General features: G+C 47.2%; 1 protein-coding gene across 3 annotated transcripts in view; it reads right to left on the bottom strand.

Moving 5' to 3' along the window:
* The window catches only part of ebf1a (EBF transcription factor 1a), a 190,487-nt gene that overhangs the window by 161,486 nt on the left and 5,727 nt on the right, over positions 1-23,274 (bottom strand). For all 3 annotated transcript variants that reach the window (XM_088933266.1, XM_088933265.1, XM_088933264.1), the window contains exons 5-6: positions 12,961-13,034; positions 8,808-8,876 (exon numbers count right to left, since the gene is read on the bottom strand). In XM_088933266.1, coding sequence (XP_088789392.1) covers positions 8,808-8,876; positions 12,961-13,034 — 143 coding nt within the window. The remainder of the gene's footprint in view (positions 1-8,807; positions 8,877-12,960; positions 13,035-23,274) is intronic.

Here is a 23,274-nt window from a genome sequence, read left to right on the forward strand (position 1 = left end):
GGGAGCAGGGACGTTTGACTGAACATTTAAGTCCGTCTGTCCTAATTGACACCTCAGCCCTATGGACCGCGGAGCTGAGGGCTGGCGAGAGAGACAGAAACGAAACCGATTCCGTGACACCGTCTTATTACAACAGCAGAACAGAGCACTTCTTTTTATGACTTTTCTTCTTCGTTCAGACACAAAACTAGCGGACCAGGAAACAACGCCAACCCCCTCCCTTCCAAACATCACTCCCCCGCTCACTTCCCCCTAACTCCCTCCACCCCAGTGCACAAAGTGTACTGCCGTGGGTCTGTATTCTGCCAAACGCCTTAATCTCTCAGGAATTATTTGATAAAAAATATACCTCGGAATTTTCTTGGCAAGGATAGAGTGCTCCGCACTCTATTCAAATCTATTGAGGATGGCTGCCTTCCCGTGTTTGAAAATGGCATATTTCTTTTTTACGGTTGCTACAGTTCTCAAAGCTCAGATACTTGTCTTTTTATTTGTGTATATTATATATATGTATGTGTGTGTGATAAGAATGAATAGTGCTGCAGTAGTTAGTAGTGTAGAAAATAGTCAGTCGTTCTCACCTCTGTCCTTGCAGTGGTATAAAATCTAACGTAGTTATACTTAAAAAAAGTTAAGGAAAACAAAGTTTGGGGGCGATAAGAAATAAATCAGGCTGCTGCTACTTCAAACATCTAGGCTCAGGACCTGCATGACGACCTATTAAATCTACACAACAAAAATAAATGAATGAATCCCCCCCCCACCCCCCCAGCAGCAACAACAAAAGTAAAACAGAGCAAAACCGAACAGAACGACTGCCAAGCATCTGGCAGAACAGAAACAGCTAGTGCAAGAGGTCAACAGGGTTCATGCCTCAGCAGGGACAAGAGCAAAATTTAAGGGGAAACAAACCAGCAATAAGCCAATTAGTAATGAACCACCTCCCGTTCGACACTGGCAGCTTCTCACCGAGTGGAGCTCCAGGAAAGTGGGGACCCCAGCTCCTCTCCTACCTGGCAAGAGAGGAGCTGTCCCTTTAGCAGGGCCTCTCTGCTAGACTGGCCTGATTGGCGTGCCCTGTCAGCAGCACCTGTGTGTGTGCGCTGAAGAAAGCAGGCCTTCCCCCCCAGAGAGGGAGACATCGCTGCCCCGGGCCGCTCAAGAGCACCCCCCAGAGGGGGGGCTGGGAAAAGAAAGGGGACCCAGGAGAGACGCACCTGAGGGGGCTCCCCGTGTCCACGGGGTACGGCCTGCTCATGCTGAGCCATTTGGCCCTAGGTTCGTGATAAGATGAGAGCGAACCAAACAGGGGTGGGAGGGGAGCGGCAGCGGAAACAGTTGCCCAGAGAGAGCGAGGGGTGAAGGAAGGAGGAAGAGAGGATGGCAGGAGGAAGGGAGGAGTCTTTTTGGAGTCGCCCAGGTGGATGATGGGACTGCCGTCAGCGAGCCGAGTCTCGTTAACCCCGTACTAACAGGCAGAGGTAGAGGTGGAGGGGCGTTTTATTATGCCTTCTGGGTTTGATTTGGAGCAGGCCACACTCCTGCACCGAGGGGGGCGGTCGAACCCAGGGAGCCCTGAATTTCCTTGCCTTGAAGGAGCCCGTAGTCTGCCAGCGATTTGTAAGTGTCTGTGTCATTGCCGCCTCCCGGTCTCGGAAGCCTGAGATGTTTTATGTTGTTTAATTACCCTACAATAGCTGGTGAGGTTATTTTTGCAATGTGACAGAATCACCCCCATTTAAGATAATGCAACAAAGCTGAAAGGCTCTGAGCAGCCCGACTGGTCTTCTAACTCATTAAATCAGGCTTTCTAATGACACGAAGCAGTTATATGGGCCATTTTGATTTGTAAATATTAAGAGCTGGAAATGACAGTGGCACTTCCTTCTTGCATATCAATAACAACAGAGCTATAATGGTGAAAAGCTGCTCTCGCCACTTAAATTACAGTAGTCGTCATAAAAATAATAGCAGTATTTTAAGGGCTGCTTCATATTCATAAGTCCCTGACAAGTGGGGCATTTGTTGTTAATTTCGCTGTGGAATTTACGCAAGGTGACCGCGAGAAGCCCTGCTTTTAAAAATTCAATAAGGAGGCGGTGATGACCTAATTTCCATTTCTTTCATTAAGTTTCCTTGTTTTTTTTTTGGTTTCTTTGGTCCGAACCCAGATGTTGGGGAATCTGTGGGAAATACGTTCTGCCAAAGGGAGTTCGGCCGGTGCCAGGACTGCAGCTCCGAGAGCCGAGTCCGGAGAGGAAATCCCACGGTATCTGAGCGCTGTCCCGGCCCCACGCCTCCTACTCCTCCTCCTGCTCCCAGCTAGTCCATCCATCAACACCGAGAGACGCAGGGCACCAACTTTTCAACTTCCAAGAAACGGACCTATTTCTGGACTGGCGGATGAAAAAACCCTCAAGAGCCCCACTTGCTTGTGAAAGAAAAAATCGCTTGAAAGCAGGTAGGTTTGATTATTTTTCTGTTTGTTGGTTTTTTGTTAGACATGCCTGTGGAGGTGTAGCTCGGAAGAACTTGCAGTAGGGCCCGGCCTTGTGCCTTTGTGCATTTCCACAACGCTGCTCCTCTCTCTGGCTGTCCTAACAAACATGCTGGATGAGATTGGGCCCGAGCGGGCGTAAAGAAGGAAAACAGGACTCTCAGCGAGAGGAGGGAGACAGGCAGCAGGTCACGGAGACATCGCTGCCTTAGCGCTCGGAGGAGCTCCGGCCCCTTGACCGACAGAGGAACAGAAGCTCTGCAACTGGACCTACAGCCCTCAGAACCCTCTGGATGTATATTTTAGCACAGGTCTGCTTTTTAAACCAGGCACGCACACAACAAAGGCCAAGGCCAGACTCGACAGGGAAAGGAGACAGCAAGCCGGACACCGCGCTCCTATCCCAGCTACTGGAAGTTGGCTTTCATCTCCTGATACCCACACTTATCGGGATTCCCAATCTCTCTGCCCGGCCATCCCCCCCTCCTCCTTCTCTTCCTCTTCCATCTCCGCTCCCTGACTCCCCCTTGTTTCAAGAGCTCAGAAATAAAGACAGCACCGTTTAGGCGACTTCTGAGGTGCCGTTCAGAAAAGACAGGCCGGGGCAGAAGAAAGAGAAAAAGGAAGGAGGAGGAGGGAAGTGTGTGTGTGGGGGGGGGGACTGAGGAACAACAATGGAAGATTCTGTCAAGTGCGAGTGAATGAAAAACCAGGCTGAAAGAGATGAAACGAGAGGGGAAAAGGGAGAGCTAAGAGGCATCTATTAGATGTCAGTGGGCTTTTGTGTCCATGTCAATGAGTGTGGATTAAGGTATTTGAAATAATCTTATTGAGGCAGTCAAAAGCTGCAGCCAGAGAGGGGTATTTTGGGAACATATGGCAGGGTAGCAGAAGTGCTCCTGCCATTGAGGGGGTTAGCTAAGGCTGGAGATCTCATTTCCACTCCGACACCAACCCCACCCCCCCCCCAGAGAGCCGTCTGCAGGGAAAGTGTGATTACACTCTTCCGAAAGGACACACGCACGCACGCACGCGCGCCCGCTGTCTGCTCCTGCGCGGCCTCCATCTCTCTGCTCTGCCCTCGCGGGTCCGCAGCGCAGCACGCGCAAAAAACACAGCGCTCCCCCGCGATCACCCAGCGAAGGCTCGGCCCTTTCGGGGTACGGTAACTGGCAGTCCTGCGCAGAGCCGCCTGGGACCTGCCACGGGGGAGCTGCCGTGATCAGGCGTCGGGAGACTGTGATCAGAGTGGACCGGCGGTTAAAGCTGAACCTCCCCCCACACTAAGCTCTAGGACTAACCATCAACGTTCTCAGAACGGTCAAAAACAAAAGAGTAAACAGTTGCCGCTCCTACCACACACATATTTTAATTTGTGTCCAAGATGACAAAAACTAAGGCTGGTTACAAACAGAACCTGTGAGCGGGGAAAAATGTGCTGCTGACAGAGATATAACTTTATATCCACTTATACCCTCACACCCAATGAAGGCTCCACAGCCGAAACGTTGTGTTTACTTTCTTCTCTTTTCAGCATGGAATAAACCTATTACTTGTTCCTTTATATCCACTTATAACCACTCTCTATATATCCACAAACAGACATGCTTGTGCGCATAGACACACAGTACATGCATGCATGGAGCATAACCTTACTCCCCTAACTTGAGAACACAAGCTTCAAGAGTGCTTTTAATGCGTCCGTACTCTTCTTATGTTCTTATCTGTTGATCAGTTATCTGCTGGCTACCAAACGGGCCCAGTGAGCGGACTGGCCTCCTCCTGTCTGTAACTGCTCTTCTGCTACATATTCAGTGTTCAAGCGAAGGGATTGCAAAGCTTTTGTTTTTTAGGTCCGGCTGTAGCAGACATTAAAGCAGAGCCATCCCCAGAGAGTTGCCCCTTCGCCAAGCCAGGAATGACAGGGCGCAGGAAGAAACGCAAAGTGTCACGCCGATTTTACCCTGTGAACGGTGGAACAGCAGCAGTTTATCAAGAAACAAAGGCGCAAACGGAAGGAAAATGAAAAAACAAAATCAGGGATGCACTAATTAGCAAAGTAAGGGGTTACCTTTCACAGCCAAAGTAAGTTCGATTTAAAGAGCTCCTTTCAGGCAAATGAACGGGCTTCCTGTGTGCACATACACTCCATGCAGAATCCACAGCACATATGAGATTTGTTCTTTTAAAACCGTATAATATGAGCCCATTAGTTTACTTTATTTTTCTACATTCCTCAGGTTTTGCTAGAGTAGCCTGTTCTGCCGCTTATAAAAGAAATCTAATTAGGAAATCACTCTCATTAGTCATAGAGAAGAATTAGTGCTATCCATGCTAATTACTCCTGTAAAATCTAATAATCTCTTTGAAACAAGAACAGCCTAATGAGGTTTTATTTATTGAACTAAATAACTTCAAGGGAAGAAAGAGGTTCAGAATTGTTATTTTTTTGTTCAAATAAGGTTTTTCAGGGAGAAGGCCGTAATACGTTCTAATGGAGCGGGCTTCGGCGAGCTAGCTGGTTTGTCTGTTTGTTTGCTGAGAACAGAAAAAAAAAAACCCCAAAATGACAGCCGCTGCAAAAAAATTAGCTTGTTTTCTTCTTTCAGTTTTCAGATGACCTCATTTTTGTCTTTCTTGTGAAACAGACTCCGGAGAAGAAAGAACTGCTTTTTTGTTTCCATTTTGCTCCAGTGACACCAGACATAAGAATAAGCTAGACGGTTTTGTCGTTCAGAATTCAGAGAACAAAGTGCCGTGCAGTTAGGTAAATTATTAGTAGTAGTACCTGTGTTGCCAGTATATCAGTAGTAGTATCTGTAGTGACAGCAGGCGTATCGATGTTGCTAGTACATTAGTAGTATTTGTAATATTATCTATAGTAGTAGCAGTATCTGTGTTGCCAATATATTAGTACTTGTACCTGTAATAATAGCAGTATCAGTATCTTTGTTGCCAGTATATCAGTAATAGTAGGAGTAGTAGTAGCAGTATCTGTGTTGCCAGTATATCAGTAATAGTAGGAGTAGTAGGAGCAGTATCTGTGTTGCTAGTATATCAGTAATAGTAGGAGTAGTAGGAGCAGTATCTGTGTTGCCAGTATATCAGTAATAGTAGTAGTAGTAGCGGTATCTGTGTTGCCAGTATATCAGTAATAGTAGGAGTAGTAGGAGCAGTATCTGTGTTGCCAGTATATCAGTAATAGTAGGAGTAGTAGGAGCAGTATCTGTGTTGCCAGTATATCAGTAATAGTAGTAGTAGTAGCGGTATCTGTGTTGCCAGTATATCAGTAGTAGTATCTGTAGTAGTAGCAATATTTACCAATATATGTGCTGCCAATATATTAGTAGTAGTATCTGTGTTGCCAGTGCATTAGTAGTATTAGTAGAAGTACTGTATCTGTAGTAGTGGTAGTAGTAGCAGTAACACCAAGAGAAGAAGCAGGATTTTTCCGAAATAATAAGAGCAAAGGGATCGCTTAAAAAAACACTATGCATGTTCAACATGCGTGCGTTGATATCAATGCACATTTTAAAAAATTTGGTTCCAAATCGCTGGAACGGAGAAGACACAGCGCAGGAAGGAAGCTGTGGTAGCGCCCGAGCACGCTACGTGCGCACTGGAGCCGAAGGGCTGATGGAGGAGGTACAGCTGTCTCCGGGAGAGCTTCAGAACGCTCTGTGGCACCAGAGCGGAAGGCACAATTCACACATGGCCACACGGGCCCAGGTAGGACTGTCCTATTTCATCCCAGCGCAGGACAGCTGATCCTCATCCGCTCCCAACCAGGAGAGCGGGTCAGTGACAGCACAGGACCCCCTCGTTCTTACATGCTGGGGCGCCGTCGTGTGCAAGGGTTCCACATTGTGGGATCAAAAACAGAGGGTGGCTCCGTGTCGTATTTTGTGTGGATGTTTTTGGCACCTTGCTATTTTGAAATTAAAATAAATGCAGCCGCGTTCAGCGAATCGAGAACAATTGGCTCTGAGGTGTTTATTCAATTAAATTAACAAAGTGTGATCATTTGGGGAGGAGGGAGGGAACAAAGAAACCTCATGCTTCCCTACAGAACTTCGGAAAACCAAATCCAAGGAGGGTTATCCCCCCCCCCCCCCCCCCCGAACACACCACCGCTTCCCCCTTTGGATTGATTTTCACAAATTAGCTTTAACACTCTTCTGCTTATCGTGGTATATTTGAAAACTCAACAACAAATCAAACTGGCCCAGCACAGAACTGTAACTCTTGTATAAACAAATGCCTTTATGTCCCACATAAATCAAAAGGCTGTTTTTTTGGTTGGCTGATCATAAATTCTTTGAACTGCAAAGGCTTTGATTTGCAGCATTTAATTCTCCCTGACACAGCACGCAGCGCTGAACCAGGCCCAGAAAGCAGAGGGAAGCACAATTTCCGTGGCTGTGGGCTAACCCCTCTTCTCCGCAGTGAGACCCTGACAAAAGCACGGAACGATCTTCATCATCTGGTCGCTGATTGCTTGAGGGCCGATAATACGGGACAAGGGAGTCGGATTCACCTCCAGCCTGGAGCTCCACATCCCTGTGAGCTTGAGACCTCAATAAACAAACCGGGCGCTGAACACCTTGGAACCCGACCGATCGTTTTTGAAAAGCAGTCCGGAGGTGGAGATCGGCTTGCTCATCCAGATTGCTAAACGACCCCGCCTGCCGCTCGGGACAAGTCTGAGAGTCACTGACACACAGATTTAGACAGCCTAACCTGAAGAGTCAAATAAGCAAATAGAAATAATACAATCATACACCGCTCGAGTCCCCTGCCTTCCCAGCAGTCACTATGAAACTGAAGAGATCAGCTGGAGCCCAGCCTCCAAGTGCTCAAGTAATCAACCTGCATGGTTCTGCATTTCAGAATCCATTCTCCGGCTCACTTAGCCACCCTTAATAATCCCCCATAATTGCTGTTATCACTGTCTGTTCACGTGCACGCAGAGTCTCTGGGAATGCTTGCCTCAATTCCTGTGTCTGCCGGTGAGAGGATGATCGCGGGCTGTGAAAGACGACTGTGCTGCTGCCCCAGAGCCGAGCGCAAGGGTGGCCCCCTGGCACTTTTGGCTGCTATTGTTTTACAGACCATTAGCCATGTGGGTTTTATTAATTGGGGCTGCGTGAGGAGTTTCCTCTGGCTGCTGAAGCGCCGGAGGGGTGCTGCCGTCACACACGCTGCAAGCACAAGCCCGACCCGACGACTAAGACAGCGACACCGCGAGGAGGGGCATCGTTAGCCCCCTCGCGCAAGGCAAGCACCTGCTCGGCCGCCTTACAGGCCGCAGAGTCCTGAGGGGTTTCCAGGCCCGGGGGCGTGTTGAGCAGAGAGAGGCCAAGCCCTCCTGATACACCAGCACTGCCTCACGGGCGAGACGTTCCACCTGAACGACCCAAGCGCTCCATAAATGAGGGGGCAACGCAAGAAGGGGGGGAGAAGAGAGAGAAAAGCCTGCCGACTCAGCAGCCAACGCTGGCCGGACCACAGCTTGCTCGTTCACGTTGTCCGCTGGGTTCACAGAACCGCGCTGACCAGGGGCAGAGTGGAGTCCTTCCCTAAGGGACTGCAGGAACAGCTTCCTCAGCTATCACCTTCGCAAAACACCAGACAGCACCTTTCTGCTCTCCGGTCCCTTCCGGTGAGCTCGTGAAAGTTGTTTTCTAAAGCTAACATTCGTTACAGGCTCGCTGCCTTCCCTTCTCTGTGGCTCGTCCCTGCATCAGCAAAACGGCACAGAACACTTTTTTTCGTGCGCTGTTGTTCGCACAGTCCTCACGGATGCGAGAGATGCGATCTGTTTTCCGTTGATAACTAGAGCAATCCCACCCCACATCACCCACATGTCACTCTCGAGCCCAGGCTACGCAGGCCTTCACAGACTCGAATTCCCTGGCTTTCTCCAGGACAGAGACGCTAAGGACAGCAGCTAATGAGCGACAACAAAAAATGCCAAACATCTAAATTACCTCCTCTCCTGGATCTGATAACCAGAACACACCAACAAAAACAACAGCTTCCCCAGATCACTGGAGACATACTCTGCAAGAGCACAGTTCCAGGTTCCACAACAGTTGAGGGTGAAGCCTCTCAAGGGTATCCCTCTCAAGCAATTGGAGGACAGCCTTTTACCCATAATTCCCCACCGTCTCCCGGCAACGGCGGCCAGAGAGCCAAGACCAAGGCAGCAGAGCCGTGGCGGAGCTCTGTAATAACCATGTTGTAACAGGAGTGTAACAGGCTCAGAGCCTGGCCGAAGCAGCGCGGATCACAAAGCAGGGACCCCTACCTGTCGATGATCACGGGATCCGAGGGCGTCTCGTTCCGATTGCCGCAGCTTTTCTTGTCGCAGCAGCGGCTGGGGAAAGGTGGGAGAGAAAGCAAAGGTAGGAGAAGGTCACCGATCGCCTTGGTGTCCGCGCATGTGTCGGCAACTACCCTGGGCTACCGGGGGGAGGGGGTGAAGGAGGGAGCGTGTCTGTTTCTGGTTACTGTTCCTCCCTGGAAATGTTCTGCCAGGGATCACCTGCGAGGGAGAGCTGCTGAGGAAACAGGAGCTTCTCATGCCCCTAGTTATGACTGTCACATATGGGCCAGCTATGGAATTACAAAGGCGATCCATCCTTCAGACGGCCTGCCTCCTGTTACAGCTGTGCGGCAGAGCCGTGATCTTCCTAGGCCTCACCTGAGGCAGGTAATTACCCCCTCCAGCCCCTCCCTGCTCCGATACGAACCTGAAAACACACACGCACAACCCAGACCCCCCCCCAGCCTCTGCCTTTGACAAAGGACAGAGTGATTGAGTGGGAGGGGGTGGGGGGGGGGGGACAGAGGGGGGTCCCGAACAGCAGTGATGAACCTCCAGCTCACGTTACGCCTGCACAGATGGTAAAGGGGTATGAATGAACGCGCCGGAGAGGTTGTCACATAAAACCAGCGGCATTGTCTCGCCGTGCATCCTGTCCTCTCCCGCCCTGGCCACCTTCCTCTCCCCCCGTCTCCCTGCTCGCACACACAGGACTTCTCGCTCCCCGACTCGGCGTGCGTCTCCTTTCCTTCTTTTATCTCACCGCCGTCGTGCGCGTTATCCCCCTTCCCGACGGCATCGACCCGAACCTCCGGATCCGGCCGTGTACTCCTGAACTGGCTCTCTCCCATCTGGGTCAGCCGTCCTCACCCCCCCCTCCCCACCCCCCCAATCAAGACAGATAAGTGAGCCAAAAAAGTGCCTCTTCTACAAGATGTGGGTTTTGAAAAACAAACACCTCTCCCTGCTGTGAAAGATGCGGCAGAATTTGCAGCTCGTTAGCGTCATGCGATTAGCAGTGTGTGGACGGTGGCTTTGTGGTTCCAGGTTCCAGGTGGATCCAATACCGCGCGGTAAAGACAGGCGGCGCGGCGTTCTGTGTTACTCTGCGATGCCGGCCTGGCGCGACGCCAGCCCGCGCGCTCGAGGAGCACCACTGGGAGGCCCATCCTCGCCTTCAAAGCCCCGAGATCAGAGAGACGCCAGCCCGCAGGACGAGCTGACTCAGTCGGCCCGCCTATTCATCTCTCCTTCCCCGGGCTCTTGCCCCGCTCCCGGCTCCTCGGGTGACGTCTCTGCCTGAAAGGGATGCTTCTGCCTCATGTCTGGGAGACGCCAGGCGACGGGCGTGGGTGGGAGTGCGAGTGGGAACGGGGTTCAGGGCCGCTCTGTCAGGCCGGAGGAGGAGGAGGAGATGTTGCCCAGAACAGGGGCCGGAAACAGAAGTCATCTGTGGAGTGCTGCAGCCCTGCCTCTGGGCAGGGGCATCTCCTCTCACACTGCTCTCCGGCCCTCTCTCCCTCCCACACCTGGTCACGCCTCTGCCATGTATTACTGAGAGAGGGGGCACATTAATGGGGGCAGCAGTGCCCTCTCTCTCCCCCCCCCCCCCACCTCCCCTGGCATGGAACTGAGCTAAGCTGGGGTGGGGGTGGGGGGAGACTGTCTGGTTTCCAATAATAACCGGGCACTCAAACAGCGCCCACGAAAGGCCACGCACACACACGCTCCAGCACCCCACGAGAAATAAAACTCTTTCCAAAAAAAATCTAATTAGCACATTCTAATTATTTGAGGATTTTTGTTGTTGCTTTGCTCCCTCTCTTAGGAAAGTGCTGGGTTTTTTTTTTTTTAATCTCTCTGTGTTCCTGTCTGGTAAAGGCTTTGCAGCCTTCCAATGTACAGCATTGTGATGATGTCATCAGTAAGGGACAAGCACAGGCACCTTTTTAGGGTAAATACCTGTACGCACAGCCAAAAAGGCATCCTATTAGTAACACTGCTGAATGAAGGGTACAGAAGGGACACTATTTCTTTACTGGGTCCCTGGAAAAGTTCCTCAAGCTCATTCCTGCCTTCAGAAATGCAAAACTCCTAACTTACCTCTGGATTTCAAGTCATTCTCTTAAAACCATTTGAGATCGTACACATACTTTTTTTTCTGCCTCGTGTTTGACAAGAAAAGATTAAGCAGTTTTTGTCCTATGGATGCAAGCTGGCTTGGCACCATATGGCTAATGGAAGAGCACAGCAATTAGCAGCACTGATTAATGGTGAACAGACTCTAATTTTATGCTTATAATTGAGACTGTGTTTGTACCCCCAGTGCAGAATCAGCACATCCTAATCCAGCATGGAATCGTGGGACAGGACAGGCGACCCGGCAGGGCAGCGCGTGTGTATGTGTGTGTGGGGTGGGGGTACGCTAGCTGTCTCTACCCTGTGTAACTCCATTCCTACCTTCATGCACACAGCCATAAGGAGGCCGCAGAAGGGAAAACTCAGTCTTTAAGCAGAGCCGTACTGCTGGGTGACTGCTGACATACTGACTCCACATGGGCCCAGTATTTAAGGGGAGCCAGTCGCCCAGCTGTGTCAAAGTGCGATGCGCCCTCTCAGCTCAGCCCGGTAAAGGAGGAGTGTTCCTTCCAAATGAACAAACTAGGCTTTCACTTTTACAGATGTCCAGGTGAGGGGAATCTTCTTACAGGGAACTGTTTCTATCGAAAACGCAACCACCTCTTTTTGCAATGCTCCTCTTTTGCATAGCTTGTAGCGTATGTGTGCATTTGTGTCTGGGGCGTATATATTTCACTGTCAACATGCTAAGGAAAATGCATTTATTATAAAAAGAATAACAAGAAAATTCCGACTGAATAATGAGTTCCTGCTTGTCCTAATTAACCGAGCATGAGTAGGATATATTTAGGAGAAAACTGTTAAAATGCTCTTCGGTATTCCTAAAAATAGATGAGAGCCTATCTTCACAACCCAGTTTTAAGCGAAAGAAATTCATCTTTCGCTTTTAATTAAAGGTGCAACACTTGATAGCGAGCTCATCTTCCTCTCTTGCTTGCTTGCCTTCTTGCTCAGGCCTCTCTTTTGCTCCTGCCAGCTGGGATAGTGCGGGTGACCTGGTTAGAGCCTCTGTGGGCAGTACTCCTAGCCAAGCTGTTAGAGGGAGAACGAGGGGAACCCGGGAATGATACCTTTGCTGTTAAGCTACTGAATTGAGGAGTCTTAGGACTTCTAGGGCTCCCTCAGCAGAATCTGTCCTGTGAAGCTTTTTTCTCGTGTGGTTTGTGAGCTTGTGGCCACTCTGTGCACACCTGGGTGAGGGCTCCCCTCTGAACAGAAAAGATTACCCTTGCGGAGTGCAGGCCTGTTCGGTTCGGACCGTCGCGCCCTTCACCTGCAGCGACCCAAACGAGAAGACTGGGCACGTCTCAAAGCGAGGAGAGGAGGAGACACCTGGGCACTTGAACCCATCCCCACGCTCCGGGTTTCGGCAGTGAAAATCTGTCGGGTCTATCCTTAACCTCCGCAGCAGCCAGCTGCAAAGGATGATGGGATGCAGGTTGTTTGGCCAGGCTCCGCGCCGTAAGGGGAGGACGAGCTCCCGAGGAGCTGCCTGAAGCTTCAGAAGAGGCTTCTCAAAGCAAAATATCTTGTGTCCATCAGTCCTGCTAATGAGTCCAGCAATGCCTCCTTACATGCGATTTATCGCCGGTCGGTTCTTTAAGAGGTGCCCTTGAAATCAGTTATTGGAGATCATTGCGTCTCGCTGGATTGTAGCTCTCTCTGGCTATGCCAAGTGTCTCCACTCCCAGCAGCTCAATTACACGCCCATGCCCTGCCGTGATCTCATACGAGAACCTTACCAGCCCATTAACCTTTTCGGGCAGTTTAAAACCGGGCTATTACACCGCTGGTGTGCAGGGGGGAGCTGCACGCTGACAAGCCGCGGTCTTTCCCAGAAGAAGTCGGGGGAAGAGCTTCCGAGCTTCATGCGCAGATATTCCACTTTCTCTCCAATCCTCAAATTATTATTTCAGTGCGATGTCCCTTGTTTCGTTTCCTGCTTGTTCATGTGAGGAGTGAACCATGTAGGGCGACAAAGCACATCGAGCCTTACCTGCACATGATTTCGTGTGTCAGTAGAACTCGGCACATTTCGGGATTTTTGTCTTGACCTTCATAAATAATAGCCTGAAATGAGGGAGAGAAAACAAGTTGTATTAGCAACAACTCTCATCGACCAGACAGGAAGTCAAACACAGTCAGTACGGGGGCAATATGGTTCTGTTTTACTAAAACCAGGACTCATTATACTAAACACTGTCTAATGACTGAGCTCTAATGATATCCCATCACACACAGCATGCTTATGAGACAGCTAAAAGTTCCTAACTCACTCTGCAATCCCCTCGTTCACATATTGCTTATATTTCGAGAACAGATTCTGCTGAGAAAAACATACACAGGGCAACCGTAAGAGCTTAATGTAAAATTTATTGCATCTGGCAGGAAAAGGTTCATAACTGACCACATGTGTCATGGGAATCCGCAGAAACGTTCCAGGATTTCTGGCCGAGAATGATCTGTTTGCAGTCAATTGTAACTTACAAAAACAGCTATGCAGTTTGCAGAGCATTACATATGGAAATGACTTGTAAAGTTGTAACAGTAACCTGTTTTGTTCAGAGCACATTTGCGGGCGTACAAGTGGTCCATTTGTTGAGCTGTCTTGATTAGCTGGCTATAGGCACACTAAGACCCTTCTTTAAGTCCAGGCACATTAACGACACAAGTGTTGTGTGATTCAAAACTCCTGCTGGAGCTGTGCGCACTGTTATTTTACTGCTGCAGCCAGTTCTAAAAAAAATGTAAAAATGTGTGCAAGCGCCCATATATTCGTACTTCTTCTGCCTCTAGTTTCATTTGATTTAGATGAAATGTGTAGTTTGTCTCCATGTTTATCACTGGAATGTGACAAATCGGATTCATCGGTTCTCTTCACCACTGAAAAGCACATGCACAAAGGCCAGGGCATTCATTAATTATTTTTAGGAGCGGGGGGGTGGGGGGGTGTGGAGCACAGGGTTCGTCTCAGGCGATGGCTGCCTGGCCACTTTTGGTGCCAGTCAGCGAGAGGCAATAGTACTTACAAGTCATGAAGGCTCTCCCTAAGAGTGTATGAATACTACAAACCATCAAACACCCACATAAAAAAGTCAGGGATATACAATTATTTTTCAATCACCAAATCAGGAAATAAATATTGATTGTGTAAAGGGATGTGGGAAAATGGGACAAAATACCAGGTCGTGTTGTTGAAGCCGAAACCCTGGTTTCCTCCAAAGACATGACTGGGTAAGATCCTCAGCTCAATTAACTACTCACTACCAACCAGACCAGAGGAGCCACATTGTAACTGCTTTTTAACTGTCCTTATTTGCTTGCATTCCTAAATAACTAAAACTAAAAAACCACATTCGAATCATTGAATGCCGTGGCATTTTATATCAACAGCTCAATCCACTCATTGCATGTCCAGAAAATGTCTTTACGGAATTTGCTTTTCTAAGGTGGGTTTGCAGACGCAGTTCCAAGTCTGGCCGCGAGTTCGGAGGCCGATTTCTTCAACGTGGCTAGTACAGTATCGGTGAGACTTGGTCCTGATCACTTGAGCAGGCCACGTGGTTTTAAAACAGATGCGAGTTAACTTGTGCATCACGGGTAGGGAGGGAAAAAAAAGGACAGGCCGCATTATGGCTTGCAATATGACAGGTTTAGTTTTTGGGTGAAGCGATTATTGTTATGTTCCACCCTTTACTCAACACTCAGCTATTCTTGGCACGTGCTCCCATCCGCGCCTCAGTCCGACTGGAAAGCCCAGCTTTCTGGGAGCGAGAGGACAGCTCCTGCGCTCTTCTGGCTGTGCCTGTGTTCGGGGCTGTAATCATCTTTCTGTGCCTTCGCACTGTAACTACTCTACCGTATAAAGCCCCAAACAAATGGCTGTATGTTGTACTGGGGGGCGGAGGCAGGCAGGCAGGCTGGGGGTAGGGGGGTTGAGCAGTTGGACGGCCAGGCTGGGAACAAAGTGAGCCATCTGGCCCAGCGCTGAGTTCTTCCAAAAACCTCAGCTTTGTTTTCAACCTCAGACTCCAAACAACACATTCTCCACCGCCGCGAATTTCTCATTTTCCCCAAACATACACAGCCCTGAGCTGCCTGCGCTGCGCCACCCCAGCCGCCCTTTCAGTGCTGGGAGTGTTGGAATACAGGAGGAAGAGCTGTGCAGGACTGCAGCTGCTGCCTCCCTGCAAAACACTTCTGCTAACAGTACTAAACTACTGCTGTTACAGCTATTGCAAACTCTACTAAACTACTTCAGCTACTGCTGTGACACCTACTGCTACTGCAAACACTACTAAACTACTTCAGCTACTGCTGTTACACCTACTGCTACTGCAAACACTACTAAACTACTTCAGCTACTGCTGTGACACCTACTGCTACTGCAAACACTACTAAACTACTTCAGCTACTGCTGTTACACCTACTGCTACTGCAAACACTACTAAACTACTTCAGCTACTGCTGTGACACCTACTGCTACTGCAAACACTACTAAACTACTTCAGCTACTGCTGTTTCACTTACTGCTACTGCAAACACTACTAAACTACTTCAGCTACTGCTGTTTCACCTACTGCTACTGCAAACACTACTAAACTACTTCAGCTACTGCTGTTACACCTACTGCTACTGCAAACACTACTAAACTACTTCAGCTACTGCTGTGACACCTACTGCTACTGCAAACACTACTAAACTACTTCAGCTACTGCTGTTTCACTTACTGCTACTGCAAACACTACTGAACTACTTCAGCTACTGCTGTTACACCTACTGCTACTGCAAACACTACTAAACTACTTCAGCTACTGCTGTTTCACCTACTGCTACTGCAAACACTACTAAACTACTTCAGCTACTGCTGTTACACCTACTGCTACTGCAAACACTACTAAACTACTTCAGCTACTGCTGTGATACCTACTGCTACTGCAAACACTACTAAACTACTTCAGCTACTGCTGTGACACCTACTGCTACTGCAAACACTACTAAACTACTTCAGCTACTGTTGTGACACCTACTGCTACTGCAAACACTACTAAACTACTTCAGCTACTGCTGTGACACCTACTGCTACTGCAAACACTACTAAACTTCTTCAGCTACTGCTGTGACACCTACTGCTACTGCAAACACTACTAAACTACTTCAGCTACTGCTGTTTCACCTACTGCTACTGCAAACACTACTAAACTACTTCAGCTACTGCTGTTACACCTACTGCTACTCCAAACACTACTAAACTACTTCAGCTACTGCTGTGACACCTACTGCTACTGCAAACACTACTAAACTACTTCAGCTACTGTTGTGACACCTACTGCTACTGCAAACACTACTAAACTACTTCAGCTACTGCTGTGACACCTACTGCTACTGCAAACACTACTAAACTTCTTCAGCTACTGCTGTGACACCTACTGCTACTGCAAACACTACTAAACTACTTCAGCTACTGCTGTTTCACCTACTGCTACTGCAAACACTACTAAACTACTTCAGCTACTGCTGTTACACCTACTGCTACTGCAAACACTACTAAACTACTTCAGCTACTGCTGTGACACCTACTGCTACTGCAAACACTACTTAACTACTTCAGCTACTGCTGTGACACCTACTGCTACTGCAAACACTACTAAACTACTTCAGCTACTGCTGTGACACCTACTGCTACTGCAAACACTACTAAACTACTTCAGCTACTGCTGTGACACCTACTGCTACTGCAAACACTACTAAACTACTTCAGCTACTGCTGTTTCACCTACTGCTACTGGAAACACTACTAAACTACTTCAGCTACTGCTGTTACAGCTAATATTTCACCAGGTACTTCTACAATGACTAATACTACTGCTACTACTAAAACTACAATCTCTATTCCTGGTGCAGTTAATACTTCTGCTATTTCTAAAACTATTAATACCACTATTGAAAATATTAAGGCTGCTAACATTACTGGTACAGCTGCTTCTCTAGCTAGTATTTGTGTGACTGCTTCTGAAGGACCACTGCTGTAACTTTTTTATACAATAACTATTACTCATACTGAAAAATATTACTATTAATTACACATCTTCTACTCAAGTTCTTGGTCATTGTGTAATCCAAGAAAAGTCTTAAAGAAGATTTAAGGATGACCACTTACAGTGAAGTATTTGTAAACCCAGACAAAATCACAATGTATACATTTCTATTAGAATGTCTATTTTTATCTATCATAATGATATCATCCAGATTATGATATATCTACACAATTAGGCCTTTGGCCTTAATTAGTTTTTGCTGTGTGTCCTCGGTGATATAGGATCTCTGCCGGTACCTTCGTCCTTTTTTCTTTATGTTGTTTCACTTTGAGAAAAAAAGGGCCAAGGTCTTTTAAAACAGAGCCACATGCATCACTGTCTACAGGCCTCTAGCAAAGCACAGATCCCAGAGCAGCCTGGTTCTGTTTATTCACTGATGAATTTAGACCGAAAATAAACAAAACTGGGCCCTTAAAATGCCCTCTGCCTAGGCGGGACAGAACATCCATCGAATTATTTTTTGAACACCATGCCAGAGGTGGAAGGTGTTGAAAGCTGGGGTAATATCTCTGCTGCATTTAGCTCATTTCTGCTCTTCAGATTGCAATTTCTGCAGTTTCCACTGTACCGTCATTAGGCAGGTCTATTTATAGCTCTGGGCAAAAGCCTGGACAGTTATTGCGACTCAAGGAAAAAGTTTAAAAACTGCATTGAGTATGACCCTGAATCAAGGGAAAGTTAAAATCACCAGCAAACACAACTACAACAACAAGAAAAGTTTGTTCACCTTTATCTAACTGTATAGCACGACACTGGTAATTTTGGGGGGTTATTTCTTTTATCTGAGGGATGGGGGTCAATCCAATGAACTAACTAAAATCACCCTAAATATTTTAGCTATTATAATGCTATGAACAAAAGTTGAAAACACTCCATCATGGCTAAGAGAACTGTACACTTGACTAGGTACTGTAGAGATATGCCTGTTCATGAAAGTATTGGTATGAGTGACATTTAATGTTGATAAATGCCTTGATGTACTCGTACTGTGATGTCAGTTTAAAGTGGAGAGGGTTGAAACTCACAAACACGCTGTCTACTTAACTTCTTCCAATGTTAAAGTACCAGTGCACATAGGAACGACTCAGTCCCTGCCTGTAAAGACCCACAGCCCCTTCCTGAAACGGAAACCACTATGTTAATTCTGTAAAAGTCCCGCATTTCTAGAGCATTATAGGATTCCATCAGGTAAAAACAACTGCTTTTGCCTTTCGTGTGCGTATCAGTGGTCTTTTTGGTGTCTTTTAGGTATGTATTTTGTCTTTCAGGGGTGAAATTACATCTTCAATGGCGTTTTTCTTTATGTTCAGTGTGTTTGCTCTCTTTGGCTCTCTCTCTGCCTTTCCGCCCTCACCTAGCCCTTGGCCAGTCTGGTTCTGGCTGCGTGTCACAGCAACGGGCCCTCTCTCGCTCCCTGTCCCTCCTTTTTCTCCCTTCGCCCAGGCCGCAGAAAGAGCCGTCGATGGCTCTGAAGCAGGGCTCTGCTGAGAGTCAGCCCGCACAAGTTCTCGAACGTACTCCTTGTCAGGAGAAGGCAGATGAAATAGAAGCCAAAGCAGCAGGAGCACAGAGGAAGAACGAGCTGCCCACACATTTCCAAACGAAAGAAATTAAATAACACGTTGGTGGCGTTCTCCGCTCGTCTCACCAAAGAACACAAGAGAAAGAACTGCGAAACGCTACAAGTACAGTCTTCCCGTCACGGACGACTCTGAAGCAGAAAGAGACGTTCTGAGTGTCTTTAAAGCGCACGTTACAGAAATACGTGTCTAAAATGTACAACACACAGATTATACAAAGCGTGTACACTATAGAGTATAACATCCAGAAGTTTCAGAGTACCCTTCTTGCTCTCAACCTGTCTCACATCATCGGTCTGTTAAGAGGCTCTAATTACAGGAAGTGTCTAATAAAGGTGATCGATGTCACTCTACGCATTTTGTTTAGATAGCTGAAGTGTTTTCTGAACTGCTGTATAAATATCATGTAAATACACCGGCAACAGCCCAATAAATTACAGAACAAAGACCATTCAAATGCTTTTCCTCCACAAACTCCTGCATTTAAGGAAAGCGGTCATTTGTATTAACCCATCCTCCAAACACATCGCCTTCTTTTCTCTTTATCTGTCCAGCTCTGAGCAACCGCTTTGAGATCGGCCTCTGGTTTTAATAAGATGGAGTGTGTCTAACGTGCTGGAGAATTTCCAGTTTTTCTCTAGTCCTCAGCAGCTGAAAAAACTGATCCAAAACAGCTATTTAGGCTATAAAACATGCATGGCATCAGTGTTTCTGCAAAACCAGGATGAATGCAGCATGCATTAACAAGCGCATTACATTGATATGTCTTTAATACATATTTCATTTTGCAGAAGTAACTTTTCATATTTCATTTGCAGTTTTCTCCTCCAGCCTTGATGTGACAACCGCTTCTAAAGCATGTAAACAAGTTACTAAAAATACATTAAAACACACTTCCCTTTTTGTTACCGTGATCTGCAAACACTTCACAAAGAGCTCGGTCGCTTTTCTTTCTCTGCCTCCTGCAACTTTTATAGGTGTCGTGATTGCAGCGTGATGCTCTTTGTTCAAACCCTCAGCTGTTCTGGCGCCGAGCTCAGGGTTAGAAAGCCCCACATTTTGGTTTTTTTTTTCTGCGCTCGCCGTCTTCATCAGATCTGTCAGCGGCGGTGCCGCTGATCACACATGTCGCTGTCAGATTGACACTCAGGCCTCTCTCGCGCAATCTGAAGACAATTTATGGAAAGTCTCCCTGGAATGTGTGTGTGTGTGTGTGTGTGTGTGTGTTCCTCACCCTAGTTGGTTAAAAGAAATGTTAACGGCAAACTTTAAATCGATGACCAATACAGCTGTCTGCCTCTGCCCTGACATTGTTGTCCTCCTCACAATGAATGACAAGAGCTGTGCGTCAGCCACAGCAGTTGGGACATATAAAACGCAGTTTGCAGTGAGGAGTCCTTATTAAACGCTTCCATAGGAGAGCCATGAGAGTTTGAACAAGTGTGATATGCTGGGATCGGTGCCCTTGTTGCTCCTAATGAGTTCTGCATGTTCTCTCAACACGGTTATCCACAAAGCAGGCAATTTCCATATCCGAGCCACTCATCAGGCCAGAGCTTATCCTGGTTTCCATGGAGTTAAATGGACAAGAGAGCATGTGACCCCCCCCAGTCCCCAGTCCAGGATGGGATGCTGGTCTATCACAGCTACCCCCCCCCACCAACCAATGCTGGTGCTCATTTGTACAGCTGGGTGGGCTGGAGCAACAGAAGTAAAGCACCTCACTCAAGGCACAACAGCAGCTGTCTGCAGCAGGGGCTCGAACCCACAGCCCACCAGCTTGGGGGGTCCAGAGACTTGCCCACTGAGCTATGCCACCTTGTTCCACCACCTGGTGTGCGACCGTCTTCTGCTCAGGGACAGAAAATCAATCTATCGAAACATTTCAATAATTTCACTTTGCTAACTCCGGGGTACGAGCAAGAGCTTGACCAAGAATACCTTTCAAAGTAAAAGAAATGGGAATTCACACACAGAGACCCAAAACAAAACTTTCAACAAGCCTGGTTCTTAAACAGGTAGGTGGGACTGGTACTTTCAATGATGCTGACCAAATACGCAACTGACACCTGTTCTGGAAAAAGAATGTTAACTGTGGCACAAGTGAGTCTTTTTTTTTTTACTATTGCAATTTCAGATAACTCAAAAATCCTACAGGGGCTTTACATACAGCAGAGATCGTGAACCGATTTTTCCCATCGAAACTCTTTCTGTTTGATCAAAAAAGGGTGTTTAGTTCTCTCTTTTAAAAAGATCAAGTTGCTGCAAGTTAAGAGGTTGCCAGGCTCAGGAAATCTGTGATTTCTGGCCGTGGAAACTGCCCGAGATACAGAAGCAGCAGTAAAGGGGTTATGGACCGGCAGGGGGATTCCAGAAAAGGGGAACCCCTCCACTGACACCCATCATTTCAATTCTTCCTGTTATGTTAAGAAAGTGAAGGCTCTGTGCCTCTTTTATTCAGAAACCTGTGAAAGAGAATTTCTTGAAAAGCCAAATCTATTATCCAGCTATCTAGCAATTTACGTCGCACATCCTGGAGAACGATAAAGGAAAACTGAACACTGAATCCGGCCAGAGCAGCTCAGTCTCCCCCCGAAAAGACAGAGAGAGAGAGAGAGCTTGATCGCTGGAATGGCCCATAAAATTGTTCCCATTAAGAAAGGGCTTTATTTCCCCAGCTCGACAAGAGAGAGTGTGCGAGGGGGAGACGGAAATCCTCTCACTTCTGGAACATCGCTTTTGGGCGATTGTCTGCTTGTCGTTTTAAACTTCTCTGACACTTCCCTGAAGACGCCATTGTTCAGTCGCACCGAGTGCTAACGCAAGCATGCCAAGCTTGTTACCCAACTTAAAAGACTCAGCCATGTGCTTAACAGGTCTTTTAGGGGCCCGGTCTGCGCGACAGGAATGAATGCCCTTTCACGGTGTGACAAACTGCATCTTCTTAAACATTTTCAACAGCTTGAGAAAAAGCAGCTTAATTGAGTCCGAAGCCTGAAACGAACCTACGCCAAGTCTTAATGTGAGCTTCTACTTAATTCGCCAGAGTTCACGCAACCCAGGTGTCTGTAGGTAATTCATTTTGCTATTCACTGCAATAAATCTCACTCCCTCCTGTCTCCCAGTCTGATTTGGTCCTCCAGTATTGCTTGTGGGGATCAAGATGTATATCCGAGAAAGACACCCCCTGTTGAAACGTTAAAATACTGGCAACAGAAGGGGTTCAGTCACACTCTCGGGCACCTATTTAGAGAAGCAAACTGTGATTGCTCATAACACTGCTGTATTCTCCGCAGTCTTCTTCTGCATTACAGTGACACTTTGGAAATATTTTATACTGCACTGTTGGGCTGTAGAAAACCTAAACCCCTTTTCAGACTGAGAAGTTCAGCTCTACTAATAGAAAATGCATATGTCCATTGACAATTACTGTCACACAAGGATTGATCAACAGCTAACACAATTACACAATTATCTGTCACAGGTTGGTCTCTTAGGATGAGAGAGAATTCTCAGAGAAAGTGCAAAATATTGTTTTTTTTAAATGAAAAAGAAACACCACACGACTGAAGGATTCGGCAAAACGCTGTGTTCGGGTTTTTTTTTCCCCAAGTCTCCAGACATTCAATCTCGAGCAACAGAGAAAGCCTTAAAGCCAAGCAACTCACCCAGCAAATGATTACAGGCACTGTGATACACAATCTTCTTCAGAAAAATAGCAAAGTGAGATAATTATGAATTATCCCACCTACCGAGTTGTAACCATAAGGACAAGATCATTTATTAGAAACTGTTCACAATAAACCTGCCACATGTATCCTGTACAGCCCTCTGTTGCAATCCATTCTCAATGAGCTTTCGCACAACCTTATGACAATAAACTAGAACAGCCACATAATGAGTAGACTCCAAGGAACCCCAGGCTGTTTTACCACTCACATGCTGGCAGCATGCAAGACTCCTCACCGAGCGTCCTGACACTGTGCAGTTTGGCTTAGAAGGCCTCTGCATCCAGACATCCCATCTTTTTTTTAATGTTACACTTAAAATTGCGACTGCTTATTCACTCTAGACAACGCAGGGGGAATCAGACTGTGATCGTCCTTCACTGTTATTAAGTATATACTGTAGGACAAGGCTGCTTCTCTCTGCTTTACGTTATGATCAACTACTGTATCTCCGCAAATAAAGAGCCAACTTCACATCACCGTGCAAACCAGAGTCAAATAAAGACGGAAGCAGATTATATTTATTTGTTTGTCACATTTAATCCCATTAACCTCCTATTTGTGGGTTTCCAGTGCCTGACTGTAAAGTCCCGAAGCCCAGAATGCCACTCGGTTATGTCTCAGTTCGTAGTTTGGAAACCTTTGAGGCAACAAGCTGCTTGCCAGCAGTTGACACAGCACAACAACAAGTGGAACAAAGCGTCAAGCAACCATTTAAGTAGAAACAACCTGCTCTCCCAAAAGCAAGAGTTCAGTGACTTTTTCTCGAATGTTAATAAGTGCCATATTTTCCTATTTAAAATGAAGACAACAAAGATTTTAAACGTATGTCGGAGGAAGCACCTTTAAAAGTTTTTTTTTGTTTTGGTGGGAGCTAAAGAAGTAAGTCATGATCTGTTGTTTG

This window comes from Atractosteus spatula, chromosome 14 (assembly GCF_055471065.1).
Source record: "Atractosteus spatula isolate fAtrSpa1 chromosome 14, fAtrSpa1.hap1, whole genome shotgun sequence".
Taxonomy (NCBI): domain Eukaryota; kingdom Metazoa; phylum Chordata; class Actinopteri; order Semionotiformes; family Lepisosteidae; genus Atractosteus; species Atractosteus spatula.